At 38.3% G+C, this 21,900-nt stretch overlaps 1 protein-coding gene across 1 annotated transcript in view; it reads left to right on the top strand.

The window, feature by feature from the left end:
- LOC309401578 (transmembrane protease serine 11A-like) overlaps nucleotides 1-21,640 on the top strand; it is a gene marked incomplete at both ends in the record, with an annotated part of 62,135 nt that extends 40,495 nt beyond the window's left edge. Inside the window, 5 exons of the mRNA XM_081970648.1 lie at nucleotides 727-887; nucleotides 13,061-13,229; nucleotides 14,525-14,784; nucleotides 18,968-19,110; nucleotides 21,479-21,640. Coding sequence (XP_081826774.1) covers nucleotides 727-887; nucleotides 13,061-13,229; nucleotides 14,525-14,784; nucleotides 18,968-19,110; nucleotides 21,479-21,640 — 895 coding nt within the window. The remainder of the gene's footprint in view (nucleotides 1-726; nucleotides 888-13,060; nucleotides 13,230-14,524; nucleotides 14,785-18,967; nucleotides 19,111-21,478) is intronic.
- Between the last annotated feature and the right edge of the window lie 260 nt (nucleotides 21,641-21,900).

The raw sequence follows: 21,900 nt of genomic DNA on the forward strand, positions 1-21,900 counted from the left end.
CAGAACTCTGGGGTGTAAATCTGTCAGGGAAAGTGTCTGTACTCCAAATGCCTTAAAATTGGAAGTAGATAGTTCTTCATACATGTGTCCTTTCATGGAACGTACCATATGTGTGTGTTGTGTGTGTGTGTTGTGTGTTGTATTTGTGCAAAAATGTGTGTGTGTGTGTTGTGTGTTGTATTTGTGCAAAAATATGCTTTTCTGCCTGGATGGTCCTCTGTAATGAGCCGAAGGACAGAAAGGGGGAGTAGTGAGCTCCCTCCCATATTTGGGCATACCAGGGGTTGTAATATATATATGCCCAGAACAGCAAATGCTCATTTATTTTAGAGCTTCTTTAAAATTCTTTTATATCCTTATATAATGTGAGTTAAGAACTGTACATTAAACTAAGAATTCAGAAAACGTCTCAGAAGATGTTGATAGAAACCATTTCCATACTGTTATCAAGAAACTGCATGGTTGTCTCCATATAATAAGCTGGAATTAAACTCATTTTGAGGACATTTATTCAGAAATTAAATATTTAAATGTGGACCTTATGAATATATTAGCATGTTGACTAAAGTTAAGAAGTTAACAAATATTGCTATTAACAATCATTGAATGTATTCCATTTTACCTTTTTTTCTTCTTCTAGTTGCCTTATTATAGAATCTAAAGAATCTAAAGGTAATCACATAAACACACTGATCACCTGGGATTAATCATTTGGTTGTCTTTCAGTCCTGACACAGGTGGAGTGTTGGCTCACGTTGTGCTGATCTTTTTCTCCCACACTGAAAGTGAAGTATCACTCCACATGGCAGTCAATAGAATTTTGCGGTATAGGTTGCGTATATATCCTGGGTCTGCACATATTGATCTCTCATCTTCCTCTGTTACAGGCAAGTGTTTTGAAACTTTAAGCATTTACTGAGGTGCACCTTATTGAAGTTTTATGCTGTATGTTTTGCGCTACATATTATATATGCATTTTATTTTAACTGGCCAGCATTAAAAGGTGGTAGCTGAATAAAATAGAAAAGCTAATACTGTTCAGTTAGGAAAGTTCTGTCCATATATAGTAGAGGTGTCAAACTAGATTTCATTAGGGGTGCATCAGGGTTGTGCTTGACCTTGGGGGGCTGGAGTGGGCATGGCCAAGGTAGACATGGCCAGTTCAACATCACTCATGTCAGGGGCGCCTCTGGTGGCCTGAGCACTCTGACAGCGAAAACATGCTCCCGAGCTCCATTTTTGGCTACGACAAACTCCTGTAACCCTCTGCCAGCAAAAGTGGGCTCACAAGGACTGCCTGTGTCCCCCACCCGAGCTCTGTTTTCAGCTGCAACAGCCTCCTGTAATGCTGTGCCAGCGAAAATGGAGTTCGCAAATGCTCCCTGTGGCCCTCATGAGCTCCCTCTTCTCTGCCAGAGGCACTGTGAGGTAGTCCTTTGCTATTTCCAGGGCAGCCCCATGGGCAGCAAAGATCTAAACACCCTGTGTGCCGGATTCGGCCCTTGAGTTTGACATATAGGATCACAGTTTTGCATACATACATATACATTTAATTTCATTCCCTTGTTATATTAAAGGCTTTGCATCCCGTCATAATTAAGAAATACATTTATAAATATAGCAGGAATGAGGATGATCTAGCAAACGTATCATAGTCAAATGGAAGGCTTAGAAATCTGTCTCTGTCTGTCTGTCTGTCTGTCTGTCTGTCTGTCTGTCTGTCTGTCTATCTATCTATCTATCTATCTATCTATCTATCTATGATATCAGATTTTGTTATGTTAAATCAAACCAGATTTATTGATTTGACTTAATATTTTCTTTATAACCATAGTTTATGTTTTAAAGTGTTTTGTTCTAGAAAAATGTGATTTACTAAACAAACAATATTTAAAGAATTGATTATCATTATGTGTGAACTCATCCCTTAAATTTGGGATGACTTAAAAAGCAAAACAAAGCAAAACAAAACATCACAAGCCCCTTTAGCAAAAGTGTAAAAGTAAGTTTTAACTATTACTTTATCTCAGTGGTGAAATACAAAAGTTTTTACTACCGGTTCTGTAGTCAAAATCTCCATTCCCACCCCACTCCAGGAGAAGGAGACTGCAAAATCTCCATTCCCACCCAACTCCAGTGGAAAGATACTGCAAGATCTCCATTCCCACCCCTCTGGGGCCAGCCAGAGGTGGTATTTGCCAGTTCTCCGAACTACTCAAAATTTCTGCTGCCATTCTCCAGAACCTGTCAGAACCTCCTGAATTTCACCCCTGCTTTATCTTCTAAAATGTCTTTGTCATTCCTTCACAGTTTAGTTTGGTGCTATCTACCACAGTGTAATGGCTTTCTCTAAAGAAAGTTTGAATTTTATAAACTCTTATCTTTACATTTTGTGACAAAACATTTTAGCTTTTGTTTGATTATTGATACTTCTACTGAGCAATACAGCAATTGCATGTTTTGTTTTTCTTGCGGTCCAAATTATTTTGAACAATTTTATCCAGCAGCTATATATTTTCTTTGTTCATTCTTTCTATTGGTTCAGCATTCATGGTCATTCTTTACAAATGGGAAAATTATAGGTTTGACCACTTTATTTTCTGCATGATTCATTTATTTTTTAGAATTTTGTCTAGAACTATCTTAGTTCTTTTCCCAAGTAGGAGACATTTCTTTCTATTTCATGTGCATGATCATATTATTTTGCATTTCAGAGCCTAGGAAGATAGTCTTCTTGACTTCATGCGAATTGTTACACATTCTTTACCTGTTCTAGAATTACATTTTCATAACTTTCATTTAGGGAATCTTTAACAGATTAAACCAATGAAAACATAACATTAAAGAGCATCTCAGCCATTGTGCTGACATAATTCTACAAAAATTTGTATGCTTAGAAACATCTCTTCATATTTTTAAATTAACTATAAGTGTGAATGTAATTTGTGTTACTTTATTATTATTAAAATACTTGATTGTTCTTTTTTAACATCTTTAGATTAAATTGCTTTCTTAAGGCACTCTAAGTTAATTTAGGGGATCTAGCTAGAAATATAGAACATGAAGGTTACATTATGTTATATTCATCTGATTTTATTATTATAGTATTATATACACTACATATTATATATACTGATTTTGACAGAATGAAAGGGGAGGGGAGAAATTTAAATCCACACAAACAAGGTTTGGAGACTATAGGGTGCATGGATCTAACCCTTGTTTCATTAGTTTTACTCCAAACATATGAGAGTTCACTTTGAGGTAGAATTTACTTTGTGGCATTGATGAAATGAATGAAATATAAGTTTTGCTACTATAATATCTGTAAATATATTTAAAATAATCTGACCTCTCTGCTATGCAGTATTTTGTTAAGCTGTTTATTTCACTACTGGCAATTCTTAGAACTATATCATATTTAACACTGCTGAATTGGAGGACTGAGTCTAAGTGAACACTGCCATATAAATCAAAGCACCACCTTGTGGACAAAGTTTTTTCCAACTCCACCACCTGAAATCCAATTTCACAGAAAATGCCTTGCAAATTGATTGAGTAAACCTCTGACAGTTTGCATACAGATTTTATGCCATACTTCTGAGGTGCAATCTCTTCACATGAATTTTATTTCCATTTCTCAAATGTTGGAAAATCACTTTCAGTTACTAGTCACTGATTACCATATACATTTGCTGCTTCTCTGGAGGCAGAAATTCACATATTTTAGATATGTAATTGAAAGAGAGCTGAGTGAGAGCTGTGAACTATAAGCATCTTTTGGGGTGTCCTGGCACAATAGATATATTGTGAACTTAATAGGGATACTAAGGTGGCAAGTTCAGCTATTTTTGATGATGACTCAACTGAGCAGGAGAGGATGGTCCACGAGGAAGAAATAATTCTAGATAAGGAAAGGTGTGAATTGGGTATTGCAAATCAACCATGTGAGGTGAGCGAGTATTTAAAAAGAGAAGCCACTTTTTGGTTGGTGACTCAATTGTAAGAGATGTCAATTTAGGAAAGGATGTGGAGGTTTTGGAAGAGGTGAGATGAGTGCCTCGTGGTACTGCCAGCAGAAAAAAAGAGGTGCATTGTTAAGATAGTTAAGAATGCTAGTAAGGAGTGTAATGTTGATGTTGTTGTGCATCTTGGCAATGAGCTGTCAAAAAAAGATATAGTTTTCGTCCAGAAGGATTTTCAGAGCTTGGGACAGGAACTACACTATTAGTACACTATAATACTAACTACAGTATTAGGTGGTAATCTTACTTTTTAAGAGGTTTTACCTGTATGTAAGATGCAAAAAGTGAAAAAGCCAGTGTATATTGGAGTTCAATGAGAGGATAAAGGAGTGATGCAAACCAAAAGGTTTTGGTTATATTAGTCATGATGTTTGATGAAAAAATGTATAAAAGAGGTGATTTGCATCCATCAAAGAAAGAAACTGAGCTATTTAGTATTAAATTCAAGGGTTCTCTGGAGAAGATTTAAATTGAATAATGGCCACAGAGACTTAAATGATACAGAACATTTTAATTTACAACAATTTAAAGCTAATAGAGTTGTCAGTGTTTCTAACACAGATGTTTGTGTGCTTAAGAATATTAAGGTTAAGGTAGATAAAGCTTTTGATAGTGTGTGTGCCATGCCATGTGCACTAATAAAACAGGTGGTAAGAAGGGCAACTCAGACATAAAACAAGTTATGTGGAAAAAAAAAACATATGATCAGTCAAAAAAGTCTCAAATGCCTATATACTAATGCACAAAGTATGGGGGACAAACAGGGTGAACTAGAATCTAAAAACATGAGGGGAGGTGTTATTGTTGCCATTACCAAAACTTTGTGGGATAAAATCCATATATGGAATATACAACAGACCTAATAAAAGAGGTGGAGTTGTGCTCTATATAAGAAATAACTACATCTCTATAGCAACACAGCAGAACAATGATGAAAATTGTCTTGAATGCATTTTAGTCAATATAAAAGAAAAAAATGATGATATTGCCATAGGACACACAACCAACAGAAGAAATGGATGAACTTCTTGCTTATCAGTTAACTAAAGTATGTAGGAAGAACACCACAATAGTAATGGGGGACTTTACCTACCCTGACATCAGTTTGGAGACAAACTCTGCCTCAAGGTAGATCAAGCAGATTCCTGAGAAACCTAGCTGATTTTGTCTCCTAAAAGGTAGAGAAGGAAAGAGTCAGCCATATTACAGTTAATTCTCATTAACAAATATAAAATGATAGAAGGGGTTAAAATCATAGGGACTTTGTGGGTGGGTGACCTTGCAATTCAACATTATGCAAGCACAAGGAGTAAAAAAAATTAAAATAGAGTCTTGGACTTTAAGAGAGCTGATTTTAATAAACTCAGAGAACGCATAAGAAATATTGATCAAAATCTTCAAGGAGGAAACAACCCAAGAAGTTTGGAAAACTTTGAAAAGTAAGATTATAAAGGCCCAGTGAAGCATGATGCCAATGAAGACAAAAAAAAAAAAGAGATCTCAAAAGAAGCCTGCACATAGAATTCTCTGATGAAGTAAAAGACAAAAGGGGCATATAAAAAGTGAACAGGGGGCTACATAACTAAGCAGACTATCAGCAAATAGCCTGCAGATGAAGTAAGGAAAGCTAAGGCTCAAAATGAACTAAGGCTTGCAACAAATGACAAAACAAAAAATAACTTCTTTCAATATGAAAAAAATGAAAAAAGTCAAGGATTCATTAATGGGAGAAAATGGCAAGAAGGTGAAGAGCAACAGGGAGAAAGTACCGTATTTTTCAGAGTAAAGATGCACCTTTTTCCCTCAAAAAAGAGGCTGAAAATCTGGGTGCATCTTATACACTGAATACAGCATTTTTTGCCTCCTGAAACCCCACACCAAAATGGACATGCATAGTTTTTAGAAGGCTTTCAAAGAGCTTCTGGGGGCTGGGGAGGGCAGAAATGAGCAAAACCCAGGCCATTTATTGCTCAATTTTGCCCCCCCCCAGCCCCGAGGAGCACTCTATACAACTCCTAAAAGCTATTCATGCCCTTAAAAAAAAACGGGGCTCATTTTTGCAAAAAACGGGCCGTTTTTGGGAGCTTTGCAGAGTGCAAAAACTTTTTTTTTAATTTGCCTCTTCAAAACCTTGGTGCGTCTTATACTCCGGTGTGTCTTATACTCTGAAAAATACGGTACAACTTGTTAACACATTTTTTACATCTGTCTTTAACAAAAGGTAAAAAAAAGGAAAATGGTAAAAGAACATCTATATACTCTAGACAAATTCTAATTACCAGGACCAGATGGATTACAGCCCAAGGTTCTGAATGAACTGCAGACATGATCTCAGAACCATTGAAGCATATCTTTCAAAAATCCTGGAGCACCCGGAAACTACCAGATGACTGGAAAAGGACTGAGGTGGTTCCCATCTTCAAAAAAGAAAAAAAATGGATCCAGGGACCTGTTTGATCTTCCACTTCATAAAGTTTGTTTCCCAGTTGATGTCAGGGTAAAATCTCCTATTACTATTATGTGTTTCCTATACACATTAGTAATTGATTAGCAAAAAGTTCATCTATTTCTTCTGCTTGATTGAGTGGCCTAGACTAGAGTATACACTTATTGCAATGTCATTCTTTTTTCATTTTATATACACTATGAATTCATGGAGGCTTTTATCCTTGGTTTTATGCATTTCTGAGTTGAGTTGCACTGATTTCTTGCATATAATGCAACTCCATCTCTTCTTTTGTTAGGTCTGCTTCTTTTGAACAGTTAATATTCTTCTAGCAGTTTCATTTCAATTTCAAAATTCAATTTCAAGAATTTCAAAAATTCTTGACAGAATTATCTTTATTATTCTCTTTATTAAGATAATCTCAATATTTACTTCTAATCTTGGTAATCTAATCTTGCTTACTTTACTCCACCAGATCTGAAGGGAGAAATGGCTCAAAGAATCTTCAAAGACAGTAAGTGTACAATAAATATGTCATTTTACTTATGCCAGATAGAAGTCTCCTTTTAAAATAGGTTTCAAACTAGTGATATTAATTTAGTGCTACTGGCCATTCTATATACAGGTGAAACTCGAAAAATTAAAATATTGTGCAAAAGTTCCTTTATTTCAGTAATGCAACTTAAAAGGTGAAACTAATATATGATATAGACTCATTACATGCAAAACAAGATAGTTCAAGCCGTGATTTGTCATAATTGTGATGATTATGGCTTACAGTTCATGAAAACCCCAAATCCACAATCTCAGAAAATTAGAATATTGTGAAAAGGTGTAATATTCTAGACTCAAAGTGTCCCACTCTAATCAGCTAATTAAGCCATAACACCTGCAAAGAGTTCCTGAGCCTTTAAATGGTCTCTCAGTCTGGTTTAGTAGGAATCACAATCATGGGAAAGACTGCTGACCTGATAGTTGTGCAGAAAACCATCATTGACACCCTCCATAAGGAGGGAAAGCCTCAAAAGATAATTGCAAAAAAAGTTGGATGTTCCCAAAGTGCTGTATCAAAGCACATTAATAGAAAGTTATGTGGAAGAAAAAGGTGCACAAGCAGCAGGGATGACCACAGCCTGGAGAGGATTGTCAGGAAAAGGCAATTCAAAAGTGTTGGGGACTTTCACAAGGAGTGGACTGAGGCTGGAGTCAGTGCATCAAGAGCCATCACACACAGATGGATCTTGGACATGGGCTTCAAATATCGTATTCCTCTTGTCAAGCCGCTCCTGAACAACAACAACGTCAGAAGCGTCTTACCTGGGCTAAAGAAAAACAGACCTGTTCTGTTGCTCAGTGGTCCAAAGTCCTCTTTTCTGATCAGAGCAACTTTTGCATCTCATTTGGAAACCAAGGACCCAGAGTATGGAGGAAGAATGGAGAGGCACACGCTGCAAGATACTTGAAGTCCAGTGTGAAATTTCCACAGTCTGTGTTGATTTGGGGAGCCATGTCATCTGCTGGTGTTGGTCCACTGTGCAAGTCCAGGGTCAACACAGCCATCTACCAGGAGATTTTGGAGCACTTCATGCTTCCTTCCACAGATGAGCTTTATGGGGAAGTTGACTTCATTTTCCAGCAGGACTTGGCACCAGCCCACATTGACAAAAGCACCAAAACCTGGTTCAATGACCATGGGATTACTGTGCTTGATTGGCCAGCAAACTCGCATGACCTGAACCCCATAGAGAATCTATGGGGCATTGCCAAGAGAAAGATGAGAGACATGAGACCGAACAATGCAGAAGAGCTGAAGGCTGCTATTGAAGCATCCTGGTCTTTCATAACACCTCAGCAGTGCCACAGACTGATAGCTTCCATGCCACTCCGCATTGAGACAGTAATTGCTGCAAAAGGGGCCCAAACCAAGTACTGAGTACATATGCATGCTTATACTTTTCAGAGGTCCGATATTGTTCGACGTACAATCCTTGTTTTATTGATTGGATGTAATATTCTATTTTTCTGAGATTGTGGATTTGGGGTTTCCATGAGCTGTAAGCCATAATCATCACAATTATGACAAATCATGGCTTGAACTATCTTGCTTTGCCGGTAATGAGTCTATCTCATATATTAGTTACTGAAATAAATGAACTTTTGCACGATATTCTAATTTTTTGAGTTTCACCTGTAAATATAAACTTTAGATAGATAGATAGATAACAGATTAACAAAGTTGGGGTCAATGCTGCCCTAACTTAGGTCTCTGGGAAAGAAAGACCCTTGACTCCATTTGATTGAAGCGATAAGTTCTTTTACTAAAGGTAAGTGGTTGCAATGAAAGTAAAGCTAGATCTGAATATTCCCACACAAAGTTATACTTTTCCCCTTTCCCTGGGCCTCCCCCTTGACTAGTCCATCAGTATCCAATAGGATGACTTTTGGATGTTTTAGGGATGGCTTGGATGTTTGGCGTCTTTTACTGCAACTTTGTATTTGGTTCCCAGGCCAGGTGTCCTTGGAGACTGGTTCATTCTGGTTTGGCATCTCTAGTTCTCATCAACATGTCACTCTCCTGCTGTTTGTTTTCTCATTCTGAGGCCCACAAGTTACTACCCCAAAATCCTTACCAAAATTGCAAAGTAAATTGAATGCCATGATCTGAAATGATGCATTCCGGGGCGCTATGTAGTCTATATATGTGTTGCACAAACAGCCTAGCTGAGGTGCGTGCTGAGGGGATTTTAGGGCAGGGCACAAAATGCACTAGTTTAGATAAGAGATCAGTTATCACCCAAATTACTGTGTTTCCTGAGCTTTCTGGTAATTCTACTATAAAGTCCATAGATATATCCTTCCAGGGCATTTGGGGCTTTGCTACAGATTGAAGGAAGCTGGTTTCTTTCTCCAGATGTCCCTTGGTCTATGCACAAACAGGGTAGCTGGCCATGTAGGTTTCAATGTCTTTTTTCAGGAATGGCCACCAGAACTAACATTTCACAAGGCTTTTATAAAATCGCACTGTTACTGAACTGGTTGTTAAACCGGAAGGATCCCACCACTGCCACCAGGTATATCTCCCTGGGGGTTGGGACCCACAACATTTCTTGCTTCCCCGCTCTAGTGGGTCAGGTAAAGGTGACCGACAAGAGATGGTCCCTCAGATAATCTGGTCCCAAGCCATAAAGGGCTTTAAAGGTGACAACCAGCGACTTGCATCCAGAAGCAAATCGGCAATCAATGTAGCTCCCGCAGGAAAGGTGATACATATGCACACCGAGGTCTGCACAAAACCATGTAGGCTGCTGCATAGAATTATTTATGATTCTCAGTCTTCCCTCTTTTCCTTAATAAATACTGTCATCAGTTCAGGATGCTATGCCTTAAACATTGTCACCAAGCAATAAAATAGATTTCTCCCCCTCTTGATTTCCCCCCCTGAACTGGATAAGAAGTATGATAAGTCATCTTAGCTTCAATCAGTAGAGTGGCTCCACAATTGCCTTGAAAGTATATTTGCATATAATATGTAACATATGTATTATATTTGTTCTTGTAGATTCCAAGACAAAGAAAAGGCAAATTTTAATTTAAAATTGATGGTTCACAATAGTAACACTGAAGTCAGCAGTAATAAACAACATTTCTCAAAATTCCCCCATTTTGGCTAACCCAACATAAAGTTAAATTGTATATTCTTGTTGCACTGTTTAGCTAGGTCTAGCCCCTTTAATCCAGCAAGGAAAAATATAATTGAGGAAGCTAGTAAGTTTTAGTTTTATATGCTGTGTAGCAAAAATTGGAGTTGGTGTTGGCTTATACTTTTAACAGCAGTACAAAAGTATTTTTGGCATTAATAGAAAAATATTCCATAGACTAAAATTAGAAACATCATTAGTCACTGCATATTAAAACTACTTAGTGAAAAATTGTTATTTTTCTCAAGTGTTGACCTTATTGATAGCTTGGTCAATGAGGTTTACATCCAATGAGGATGGCATCTCAATAATTTAGGCAACCTTGGAGAAACCTGTGTGCAAGAATTAGTAGATAGGAAGATACAGAAAGAGTATTTCCTATCGTGTGTATAGAGGTTCTTGACAAATATTGGTACAAGTTGATTTATGCCAACATCCAGATTATTCTGATTTTTAATGTCCTATAAAATTTAAGAGATTAAAAATAAGAGTGATTAACCTCATATTTGTACAGTGTAGAAGCTGGAAAGTAGTGACTGAAAGAACTGATAATTTGACATGAAGTACTAACTTTTTTACTGTTTTCCAGATATTTGAGCATTAATGGGTTGGATTGAAAGCCCACCTAAGATAGTATATTTCACAATGAATGAGACTGGTTTTCTTGGAAATTCCATTTTGGAATTTGTATACAATGAATTAAAAATACAGGAAAAATACCTGTCACAGCAGTCTGGGGAATGAATATGGCAAATTAAATAATAATTATTATTGTTAAATTTATTTGGCACCTATCTTGTCATGGGCTACTCTAGGTATCTTACAATTAAAAAAATAAAATAGAAAGGAAATGTAAACAAAGCAAAAGTAAATTAATAGAACAACAAAACAAGGAAAAAGAAAACAAAGAAAATTTAAGAGTATATTTCTGTTCTTTGCTTTATATGCTTGGTGTGGGTCCTTCAAATCATGATATGGTGAACAATTGTTCCCAGATATTTGAAGTTGTAGGCCTGTTCAGGTATTTCCCTGAATTGTCCACCGCTGTGGTTTTGTGTTTTGGGCAAGTATCATGATTTTCCTTCCCTCTTCCCTTCCCTTCCGTTCCTCTCCCTTCCCTGTCACATAACAAGATAGTAATATTAAGGCAGGCAAGCAAAAAGCAAAAGGGATGGAAATTTGGCTACTCATAGGCTTTGGTCATAGAATGAATTCAGGAATTGACTAGTACTAGAAGGCATCCCTGCTTAACCCCTTTCTGGAATTTTGAAAGCAGACCTTGTGGGTTACATCTTATATTTCGGGAGGAATTACCGTAAGGTTTTTAATGGGGAAAATTAGCCACCAAATAATGGATGAATACTTAGGTTTATTACATAAAATTATTCTCAAAATGGATTCAAAAACATAACATAAACATTTAAAGTCTAAAAATGCCTCATATAAGGAAAACTGGGGTTTGTGAATGTATTTTCCTACTACATGGCATGAAACTAAAATTTGGTTACATGTTGAATAACAGAAGACTCTTCATCTCTTCGTCTTCAAACTCCAAGCAATCTTTAGTATTTGATTTAGGTGTTTAGTGTATGATTGTGGGCTATGCTCAATAAGCTGATAATGGTGGTAAACTAATACAACTGGATCATTTTTGCATAAATGTAAACAATTATTACTATAATTCAGACTTCAGAATATGGGCAATGTAATCTAATTCTTTGAGGCAAAACTCTTTATAGGGTACAAGTAGAAATTTGTATAAAAAGAAAGGCAATTGTGACAGTTCAGACTATGTTCTTGAGAGCTAATTTTTTTTATCCATGGGTGCTTAGCCAAACTACTACTCACACTAGAGGTGGCCAATTTAGAAATGAGAACTAGAAAACTGACATTATTTTATTTGCCATAAATTTATTTTGGCTTTATAAAAGAAAAATTGACATGAAGTTGCAATCACATAGGCTTTTGGCAAAGGTCCATACATTTATTATTGATTGGGAGCTGCCAAGGCACAAGGCAATCATTTGCCTAGTTGATTAGAAAATGGGCAATTGGGCAAATGATATAAATAAATAAAACAAATAAAATAAATAAATTCTTCTGCAAATAGTTAAACTTACAGAAATCCACAACCATCTGAACAGAAATCACAGAACAAAGGTTGAGTTAAAAATTCCAAATGGGAACCAGTTTTGAATGATGCTTATCTTTGTGGCTAGCTATTATGTTCTCCCATTTGTGCTTTTAAAAAGATAAATATTTAAATACGTATTTAAATTTAAAAGTCAAACTGCCCATGTACATCTGGGGAAACTGAAATGGCAAGTTGTATTTTATTATTCTGCTATTTTATAAGACTTGCACTTAAAATAAATTCATACTATACTACTGAATTTCCCAGGCAGATTTGATGAATTTTATATTATTCTGCTCTATTCGCATATGTAATATTGCCTAACACTTATAGCAGCTAACTGCCAGCTAACAGAACAACAAATCATTCAACATGATTCGTTAGATGTTATGACCACTGATTAATTGAGAGAGTTCTACAAATTTGTGTTTCATCAATTTATTTATAGGTTGATTTTAGTTTGATATGCTTTTAAAGTTTTTGGCTGCATTTTGACTGAGAGGAATTGTTACTAATTTTACAGAGTCCAGCAGCACACACAAACACAAAAACCTTACTGTGCTTTAATTTGATTAGCCCTTGAGGTACTGGTTTATAGAATTTTGATAGTATAGAGCTTTGCTGTAAAGCTGACAATGATAGATAGATATGAGTAAACTTTGATTTGTCTTTGCTTTTACAATTCTCATTAGTTTTATGATCAATGTATATCATACTTATTAAGCTGAAAAATCTTTTTTCACCTTGGCTTTAACAGTCTGTGGGCTTCGAAATAACAGATCATTAGGATCATCAAGAATTACTGGAGGAGTATCATCTGTAGAATGGCCCTGGCAAGCCAGTCTCCAGAGAAACAAAATCCATCGTTGTGGTGCAACATTGATCAGCAACACATGGCTTCTATCTGCAGCACATTGCTTCAGAGAGTAAGTTTCGAAATGAGAATAATTGTGATATATTTTAATTAATATGCTAAACAGCTTTGGTTAATGTCTAAAATTAAACAATTCAAAATACCTGTATTTTTCGGAATATAAGACGTTCTGGAGTATAAAACGCACATTAGTTTTGGGAAACAAAAACAAGAAAAAAAATCTGCCTCTGCCAACCAGCATCCATAGGTATTAATCTGGCTAGAATCCTTGCAGCAAACATCAAACAGCCTGGTCAGCTTCAGCATGTTATCGCAGCCTGATTGGCAGTTGGATCGGCCTCCCGGAATACCTCCAATCAGCTGTTCCAGGCTGCAGGTATCGTCACAACCCACCACTGTCTCCATGTGTCATATTTTTTGCTTCTGCATGTCGTGTTTTTGGCCTCCGTATGTTCTGTTTTAGACTCGTTCCAGGCTGCCGGGATTGCCACCGCATATCGCTGCCAATCGCCACCTCTGTGTGTTGTGTTTTCAGGCAGTTCCAGGCGATTGGGACCGGCAGCAGCGGCAATCCCCACCGCCTGGAACCAGGCTGAAAACGCAACATGTGGAGGCTGAAAATGCAATGTGTTGAGGCGGCGATTGGCAGCAATGTGCTATGGCGTTCCCTGCAGCCTGGGATGGGTCTAAAATGGGGTGTGTGGAGGCCAAAATGGCTGAAGGGTGGGGGCCAGAGGGTGCGTGGGGCTTTGGCAACATTCGCTGTATAAGACGCACAGACATTTCCACCCACTTTTTGGGGAGGGAAGTGCATCTTATACTCCAAAAAATACGGTATATGACAATGGAGAAGGCTTGAAGAAGATGGCCTTCGCTAGAAATACATATTGTGAGGCAAATGCAGAATTCTTAGAATTTTATTTGCCTTCTTGAGGGAATAACGATCTCCAGAGAAATGTCTTCACCTTTTCCCTTTCTGAAATATATTTCCATAAACAACATCCTTTCTTATTAACATGTTGTCCTCTACAAATCTCTGCCTCAGAATACGGGGGGTAAAGAAAGTCTATCATGACAGACATTGGAATAATAGGAAAGGAATAAGCAACGATAGATACCAACCAGTTTGCACTCTGAATCTTCATGACATGCTGCACATCTGTTTTAAAGTACTTCTGAATATTAGAATGCCTATTTGAATCTGTTACATGAGAACGAATATAATGTACATCCATTCCTATGGATTTATTATGCAAATATATTTTATTGATATATTTTTCAGTAATATCTTTTTGGTAGAATTGTAGATAATTCACAGTGACATTTCTCTTTTTTGTTTGTTTTCAGAGCAAAAAATCCACATAAATGGACAGTTAGCTTTGGAACCTATTTAAGACCTGCTTTAATGATACGGCTTGTCAAAACAATTATAATTCATGAAAAATATCAGAATGCAGGCCATGAACATGATATTGCTGTTCTGCAACTGACTAAAAGTGTAGACTTTACAAGGGCTATTCATCGAATTTGTCTCCCAGATTCAAATGAAAGGATTCCATATAATATTGATGCTGTGGTTACAGGATGGGGAGCACTTAGTAATGAGGGTAAGCATGCCAATTTAGAAGACTATTGTATTTTATACTAATCACGAATTATACATTTTAGATCTAGAGAAAGAAAAGATTATTCTTTTTTGAAACAGAGCAAATATTTGTCTATCATTTGTCAGCCTTATCTCTGGAGTATTCCATATATGAGTCCATGTATTTATACTCTATAATTTATTTCTTTTTTATTTCAATAAAATGTTATGCATATGGTTACATTCTTAATATTCTTTTATTATTGAGACACCCTAGAGCAGTGATGGCTAACCTTTGTGCCATCGTGTGCCAAAAGCGGGGGAAGCACGAGGGGGTCGTGCATGGGCATGCCCACACTCATAATTCTATGCGCCACCCCACGTGCATGTGCGTGCAACCCCTTCACATGCGCATGTGACCCTCTCCCTCCCTCCCACTTTTGGCACGTGATGGACCCATTTTTCACCCTCACCAAGTTCCAGAGGCTTTCGAGGAGCCTTGGGAGGGCAAAAATGGCCCTCACCCATCCCCAGGAGGCTCTCTGGAGGCTCTTTACTATCTTCTGGATTGTGCTGGGGGCGAGCTGAGCAGCCTGATTTTGGAAGTGGTGGCTGTGGCCAATGGACTTGGCCCTGGACTCTGCCTGCCCAGGAAACAGAGCCCAGGAAGGAACATAATGGCTGTTTTGGAGGCAACGGACCCAGCACCTTCCACTCGCACCCGCAGCAGCAGTGCCTGCTGCTCCCCGCTGCCTTCTGTGGCAATAGCCTCACCTCTCGGTGCGGCGGCCCTGGTCGCATGGTCCTGGCCCAAAGTGTCATGACCCCCTCCCACTGGGCCATGTGCAGCTCACCTGCGCCAGTAGGCCTCCTTGGGTTACGGGCACTCCTCCAGCCAGGCACATGCTTTCGAGCCAAGGCTTTGGGGCTCCCAGAGTGGCCCATGTGGCTCTGGCTGGGCCCCAGCTGGCGGAGTGCTCACAACTGCCCACCCATCACCAGGGAGACCACCAGCACTGCCAGGTATCTCCCAGCGCAGGTGAGCCACACTTGGCAGGGCGGGATGGTCACGAGGCTTCGGGCCCAGAGTGAGCCAGCACGGCTGCCCCACCGAGAGGAGTGCTTACCTCCGAAGGCAGTGGGAAGCAGTGGGCACTGCTGCTGCGGGCGGACAGCTATGGGCATTAGGGGGTGCTGTCCCTGCCCGGTTTGCAGCAGCACCAAGAAAGCCGCAAGCCTAAAGGCGCCCTCGCTCCTGTGTGCAAGCCGGGATCTCCTCACTCCTTGGCTGGGACCTGCTGGATGCTGACCACCCCAATGGATTCCCTCAGCTCGCTCTTTCAAAAGCCAGGCGGGGCATGAAGGCACTGCGGCCCTCCGCTGCACCATGATGGGAAAACGCAGCCCCTGCAACTTCCAGAGGAAAGCCTCCGGAGGGCAAAAAATGGCCAAAAATGAAGGCCGAAGTCAGCTGGCATGTGTGGGAGCTGACAGGGCACCACCTTGCGTGCCCTAACAAATGGCTTCGTGTGCCACCTCGCCATCATGGCCCTAGAGTATTGAATATAAAGAAGAGAGAAAAAAGTGAATATTCTGTCAATAAACGTATGACAGTTTAGGATATCAGTGTTAGGAGTATTACGATTATTTGGCTTTTTTATTCAAAGATAAGTATAGCATTGGAAAGGAAGAGATCTTTGATAAAGTATTCCACTATTTGCTTCTGATTTCATGTGCGGAGAGCCTAGTTCATAAGCATTTTCCCAAGTTAGTATTCATATATGTATTTCATGGACATTTGTGCAGGCAGTTTTAAGTATAATATTTTTGCAAATATGTTATCTTGTACCTATTCCCCAAATAATTAATGTAGGTAAGAAAATTAGTTGCAGGGAGTTAGAAAACAAATGAAACTAAGGAAGGTGAAAAAATATGGTAAAAATTGAGAGAGAGAAAGCAAGTGATGACAGGAATTAACAGAGAAAGATTAATGCAGAAGAAACCATTACAAGGCAACAAGAATTAGATTGGCATCCAGAAAGAGTATTAACAGTAAGTTGGCTGTCCAGACATTGATTTATTCTTACCTTTTCTATATCATTGTGTAAGAATGTAAAACATTAATTAGCCAACTTGTCAAGGTTTCACTTAATGAGGGGGAGGGGGGAGGGGAGGTAGGAGGCTTTCCTTTCTTGAAATAGCATGAAACTGTTCCACCAGTTTTCAGCAATAATAGCTTAGAGTACAGCAAGATTTTGTGATTATGGCTATAGGTTACTGAACCTTTTTTTTTATATTTGGAAATTTGGAAAAGCTGTTTAAACATAAAAATATGGAAGCAGGCGAACTCAAACCTTCACAAACCTACCCAAATCCATCTGTATATCAGCAATCAATATGGCTCCACATATTTGAAGATACAGATAGTCCTTGAGGTATGACCGGGCATTTAATAAACGTTAGACGTTAAAACAGAAACACATAAACATCCTGCGAAAACTACATCTAACCTCATTTCAAAGTTACAATGGCTGCAGTGACCCAGCAATCATTTGCCTTTATGACTAATCATAGAGACCCTGCAGTACTCCCTGCTTCTCTCCCCCATCCTACCTTGTTGGGACCCTGCAGCTCTTGGGCCTGCTCCCCACACACCCATCATCCATCACACTTAACCTTTTGAAGATTTCTGGACATACATCCATGAACTGTAGCCACATCCCTGAATCGCTGCCACTTCTGGAATTGCATAATGTGATCAGGTGATAAATCAATCCATTTTGCTGACTTGACATGGTTTGTATAGCATTACAGAAACTCTTTGCAGCTTTCAGGAACTTCTGCAACTGTGGGAAGACCTCAGACACCATATGACAGGGACCCAAAAACAACTGCCATTTTGAGGGCTGGACAAAATGGCAGTTGCTTCTGGAATTGCTCAGGCAGCTGTGCACTGAAGTGATCTATTACAGCCCCCTGGAAGGCCTTGGAACTCTTCAAAAGACAAGTGAGGAGAGGGTATTTGGCTTGGTGGGGTGAGAATCAGGCCTAAGGCTTGGAAGGACTCAGTAGGGAATGGGAAAAGACCAAAGGGTGGGAGGTAGAGTATTGGGCATCTCAGGTGGTGGAAAGGGCTTGGAAGGACCAAGAGCCTCCTCTCCCCTACTTCCCTACCCGGCATCCCATGCTTTGCTTAATGTTTACCATTTAATAATTCATTGGAGAGAGCAGGGATGAGAGGGGTCATTCGATGAGACACTTAACAACTGTTGCAACATGCAACTGTAATGGTCAGGCTCCATTACGGTTGCATCTCGAGGACTACTTGTATATGTAATGTTTATGTTTCAATCACTCATTCAGCCATAATTTAAAGTTAGAATGGTGATGGATAAAGGGGATTTATGACCAGTGCATAGTTTTAGCTCTTGCAGTGTTCCCACGACACATGATCACATTCCAGACATTCCGAGTCCAGCTTGTGATTATGACATTGCAATGAGTCATGATCATGTGATCGTGGTTAGTTACTACTCATCCAGAGGTGGGTTTCTGCCAGTTCACCCCGCATCGAGCCCCTGTGTGCAGGAGGAAACTGGTAGTAAAATAAATTGCAACCCACCACTGTACTCATCCTTTCCTTTCTAATATCTTCTAAAGAGAAAATTCTATTATCTTCTCCTAATCTTTATTCAGGTTTCAGTATCTATATTTTTCTTACAAAAATTCCTATTTAGCGCTTAGAATAATACAAATTTATTTAATACTGTCACTGTTAATAGGAAATTATAGATATTCTTTGATTGGGTAACATGCTTAACCATAGAAAAATTAGATTCAGATAAAAAAATTGGGTGTGACAACAGTAAGGAGATAGTGTGAAAATATATATTCATATGTTGGTGGGCTTGGGCCTCTGATGGGGCATGTAAAGCTGGAGATGGTTAGTTGAGTGAGAGACAAAAGCCCCCATACTATCCATAATCTTAGTTTTGAACCTTTATTTAATATTGTGCTTTGTTATTAATTTTAATGCTTTTATAGTTATGCTTTTATACTACTGTAAGTCACTCAGAGTCACAGGTAATACATGAATTATATACATTTAACAAACAAGCAAATATTGTATGTGCCAAATAGTTGTTTCGTGCCTTTCCTGTGATAGTGCAAATAATCTGGGAGAATAACTGGATATTTCTATTCAGGTGAAACCCCTAATGTCCTCCAGGAAGCAACAGTAAAGCTCATAGACACCAAAGTTTGCAATAGAAGGGAAGTGTACAATGGGGCAATAAAACCTGGAATGATATGTGCTGGATATCTTGAAGGAGGAATTGATTCCTGTCAGGTATGTTTATATCTTATCTCAACCAGTGGGCTAAAAATGATACAGCGTTATCCAATTTATTAATCCAAACACTCCAATTTTGTAGAATACTAATTATCTTGAATCTGTCAAAATTAGTCTTATCTTCTAGTCTTTACAAAAAAAAATCTTGAACCACAGTGCACATTCTCCCCCCCTCTATATATACACACACAGTGTGTGTGTGTGTGTGTGTGTGTGTGTGTGTGTGTAATGTTTGCCCATCGGACCTTGACATCTAACAGGTTGTGGGCTGCTATGATGTGTATATATGTCTATATCTCAATACATCACATTTTGATGTATTGAGCAATATTTAATGATATTTAGAGACTGCCCAACTCAAGAATGAATCTGGGCAACTTACACTTAAAAAACAGAAAACAATAAAAAGAAATTCCTGTGTTAGAGATAAACATTCTACCTCCAGGCCTGGGAAAAGAGCTACATTTGTAATGAGATCTGGAACATTATCAAGTTGGAAGCCTATGAATCTCTGGGGAGATACATTCTAGACAACAGGTGCTATGATAAAGAAATAATGCTTTGGCCCCAATACATGACATTATTTGATCAAGGAACCTGAAGCACATTGATCCTGTACTTGTGGATCAGTAGTGTCATATGGCAATACTCAGGCCGGAATGCACAACTTGGCACAGCCAACTCATTGCAGCCAACTTGCAATAGCCAACTTGTTGTGGCCAATTTGTCACGGACAACTCATGGCCAGCTCACCACAGGACAACTCTTTATGAAACAATTCAACAATTGAATTTAAGTATTTAAAATAATTTTAAAAATTGTTTTAATTTTTATCATTCATATTTCATTTTGTCTCTTTTTTTGCATTCATTCTTTAAAATTTCTATTCCACCATTTCTTCAATATTAGTGTAATTCTTTTCCTGTGGCGAATTGACTATGGTCAGTCACCTGCACCAAGTTGGCTGCACTGTGTTGTCCTAGGACCTAGACCCTAGTCAGATATGCCCAGCATTGCCTACTCTACTGCATTTAGGACTAGCTGTAGCTTTCAAACAGTATTAAGGGACAATCGCATATAAAACATATTGCAGTAGTCCAACTGTGAGTGGACTAAGACAAGTACAGCCTGCATGGTAAAGGATTCTTTCAAAATGGAAAATATATCCTATCATTAACCATTCTTCAGTATTTTGTGTGGTTGGAACAAACAATGCAGTGAATGACTCTCTCTTTATTTCTATATAAAGATCTCATCCAAAAATTTATCACACTTGAAAGTATGTCAGGCCCTTGAATTCAACCTCTACATCCTCACAGCATTCAATGTTGGGATATTGGTAGGTAGTCCTCATTTAGTAATACTAATTGGGACTGGAAACTCCTTGTTATGTGATATGGTTGTAAGTAAAAAAAATCATACGACTGCATCTCTTAGTGATGGCAGTCCCAATAGTCCCAGTTACTGCCATTAACTTACAAACTTCTCCATTACCAGATTTGGTCAAATTATGCCCTTGAAGTTAACTGCCCTCTGTTTAAGAATTACTGGTCTAAGCAAAGCCTACCACAAATTTTGCAGCTCTGGCTTAGCCAGAGCTGCAAATGCTGCAAAAATGGTGCCCACAGATGTCTGCCCGACACGTGGCAAAACATTCTGTGCCCGTATGGGCCTTACCAGCCACCTGCGGACACATTGTGCACAGCCCACAACCTGTTCATTGTCAAAGTCCTCTTCAAACACAATGGACGAACATCACCACAAATTTTAAGAGGTTTCCATCTTTGCATTCAGGTCAAGGCTTCCAACAGAATTGCCAATTAAAAAAACTCCCACATAATTTGAGGAAGAATAGTTCCTCCAAAGGCTATTGAGATCCATATTCAAATGTAGTTATTGTTATTGCAGCTGTTATAATCAGCATTCAAGGAGGAGTACAAAAATTTAATTGATTATTTTAGACAAATCATGACACCTTGTCATTTTGGATTTTTGGATTGGATTGTTGTTAATGACAGTTCCAAAGATTATTTAGGGATATCTAGCTTTATCTAGCAAACATGTGCTGCTTGTCCTCTTCGGTATACAGTTCACAATACAAAATAATAGTTTTTAGGTATGCAGTATCTCCTTTGGCTCAAACAAAATTCAGGGTTCTTTCTCAGGGTTCATTGAAAAATCATCAGATAATTATGGCCATAACTTTTTTGCTTTTGTAAAATGCATAAAAATGGGGATGAAAAAGCAAGTTGAAAAACACAAAATTAGTTTTAATGTCACAGTAACATTTAATGAATATAAATGCTGGCTATTTAAATAGTGATTCTTTTTTATTTAAACTAAAAATGATTTTCCTCCCCACTAGGGTGACTCCGGGGGTCCACTGATGACATTGGATTCAAGACAAATGTGGTACCTTGTTGGCATTGTGAGCTGGGGGGATGAATGTGGAAAACCAAATAAGCCTGGTGTCTACACACGAGTAATTTACTATCGAGACTGGATTACTAAATATACTGGGCTTTGATATAATAAATATAAAAAGCATCACATGTTTGAAGCTGTATAGATGACACCTAGGTGGTACAAAGGACTATGATTTTATATAAGAGTATTTGTGTTATTTCATAAGTCATTAATAAAACTAGCATGTTTTAAAAACTAAAAAATAATTTATTTGGACTGTTAAACAAAAGCACTTATTATAAATTGTGCATTCCCAGTGAAAAGATTGTAAATTTGCTTTCACATAGACTGAATAATTTCGTTTACTTTCCAACTGTTCTG

This window comes from Natrix helvetica (assembly GCF_964273705.1).
Source record: "Natrix helvetica genome assembly, chromosome: Z".
NCBI classification, from domain to species: Eukaryota; Metazoa; Chordata; class Lepidosauria; order Squamata; family Natricidae; genus Natrix; species Natrix helvetica.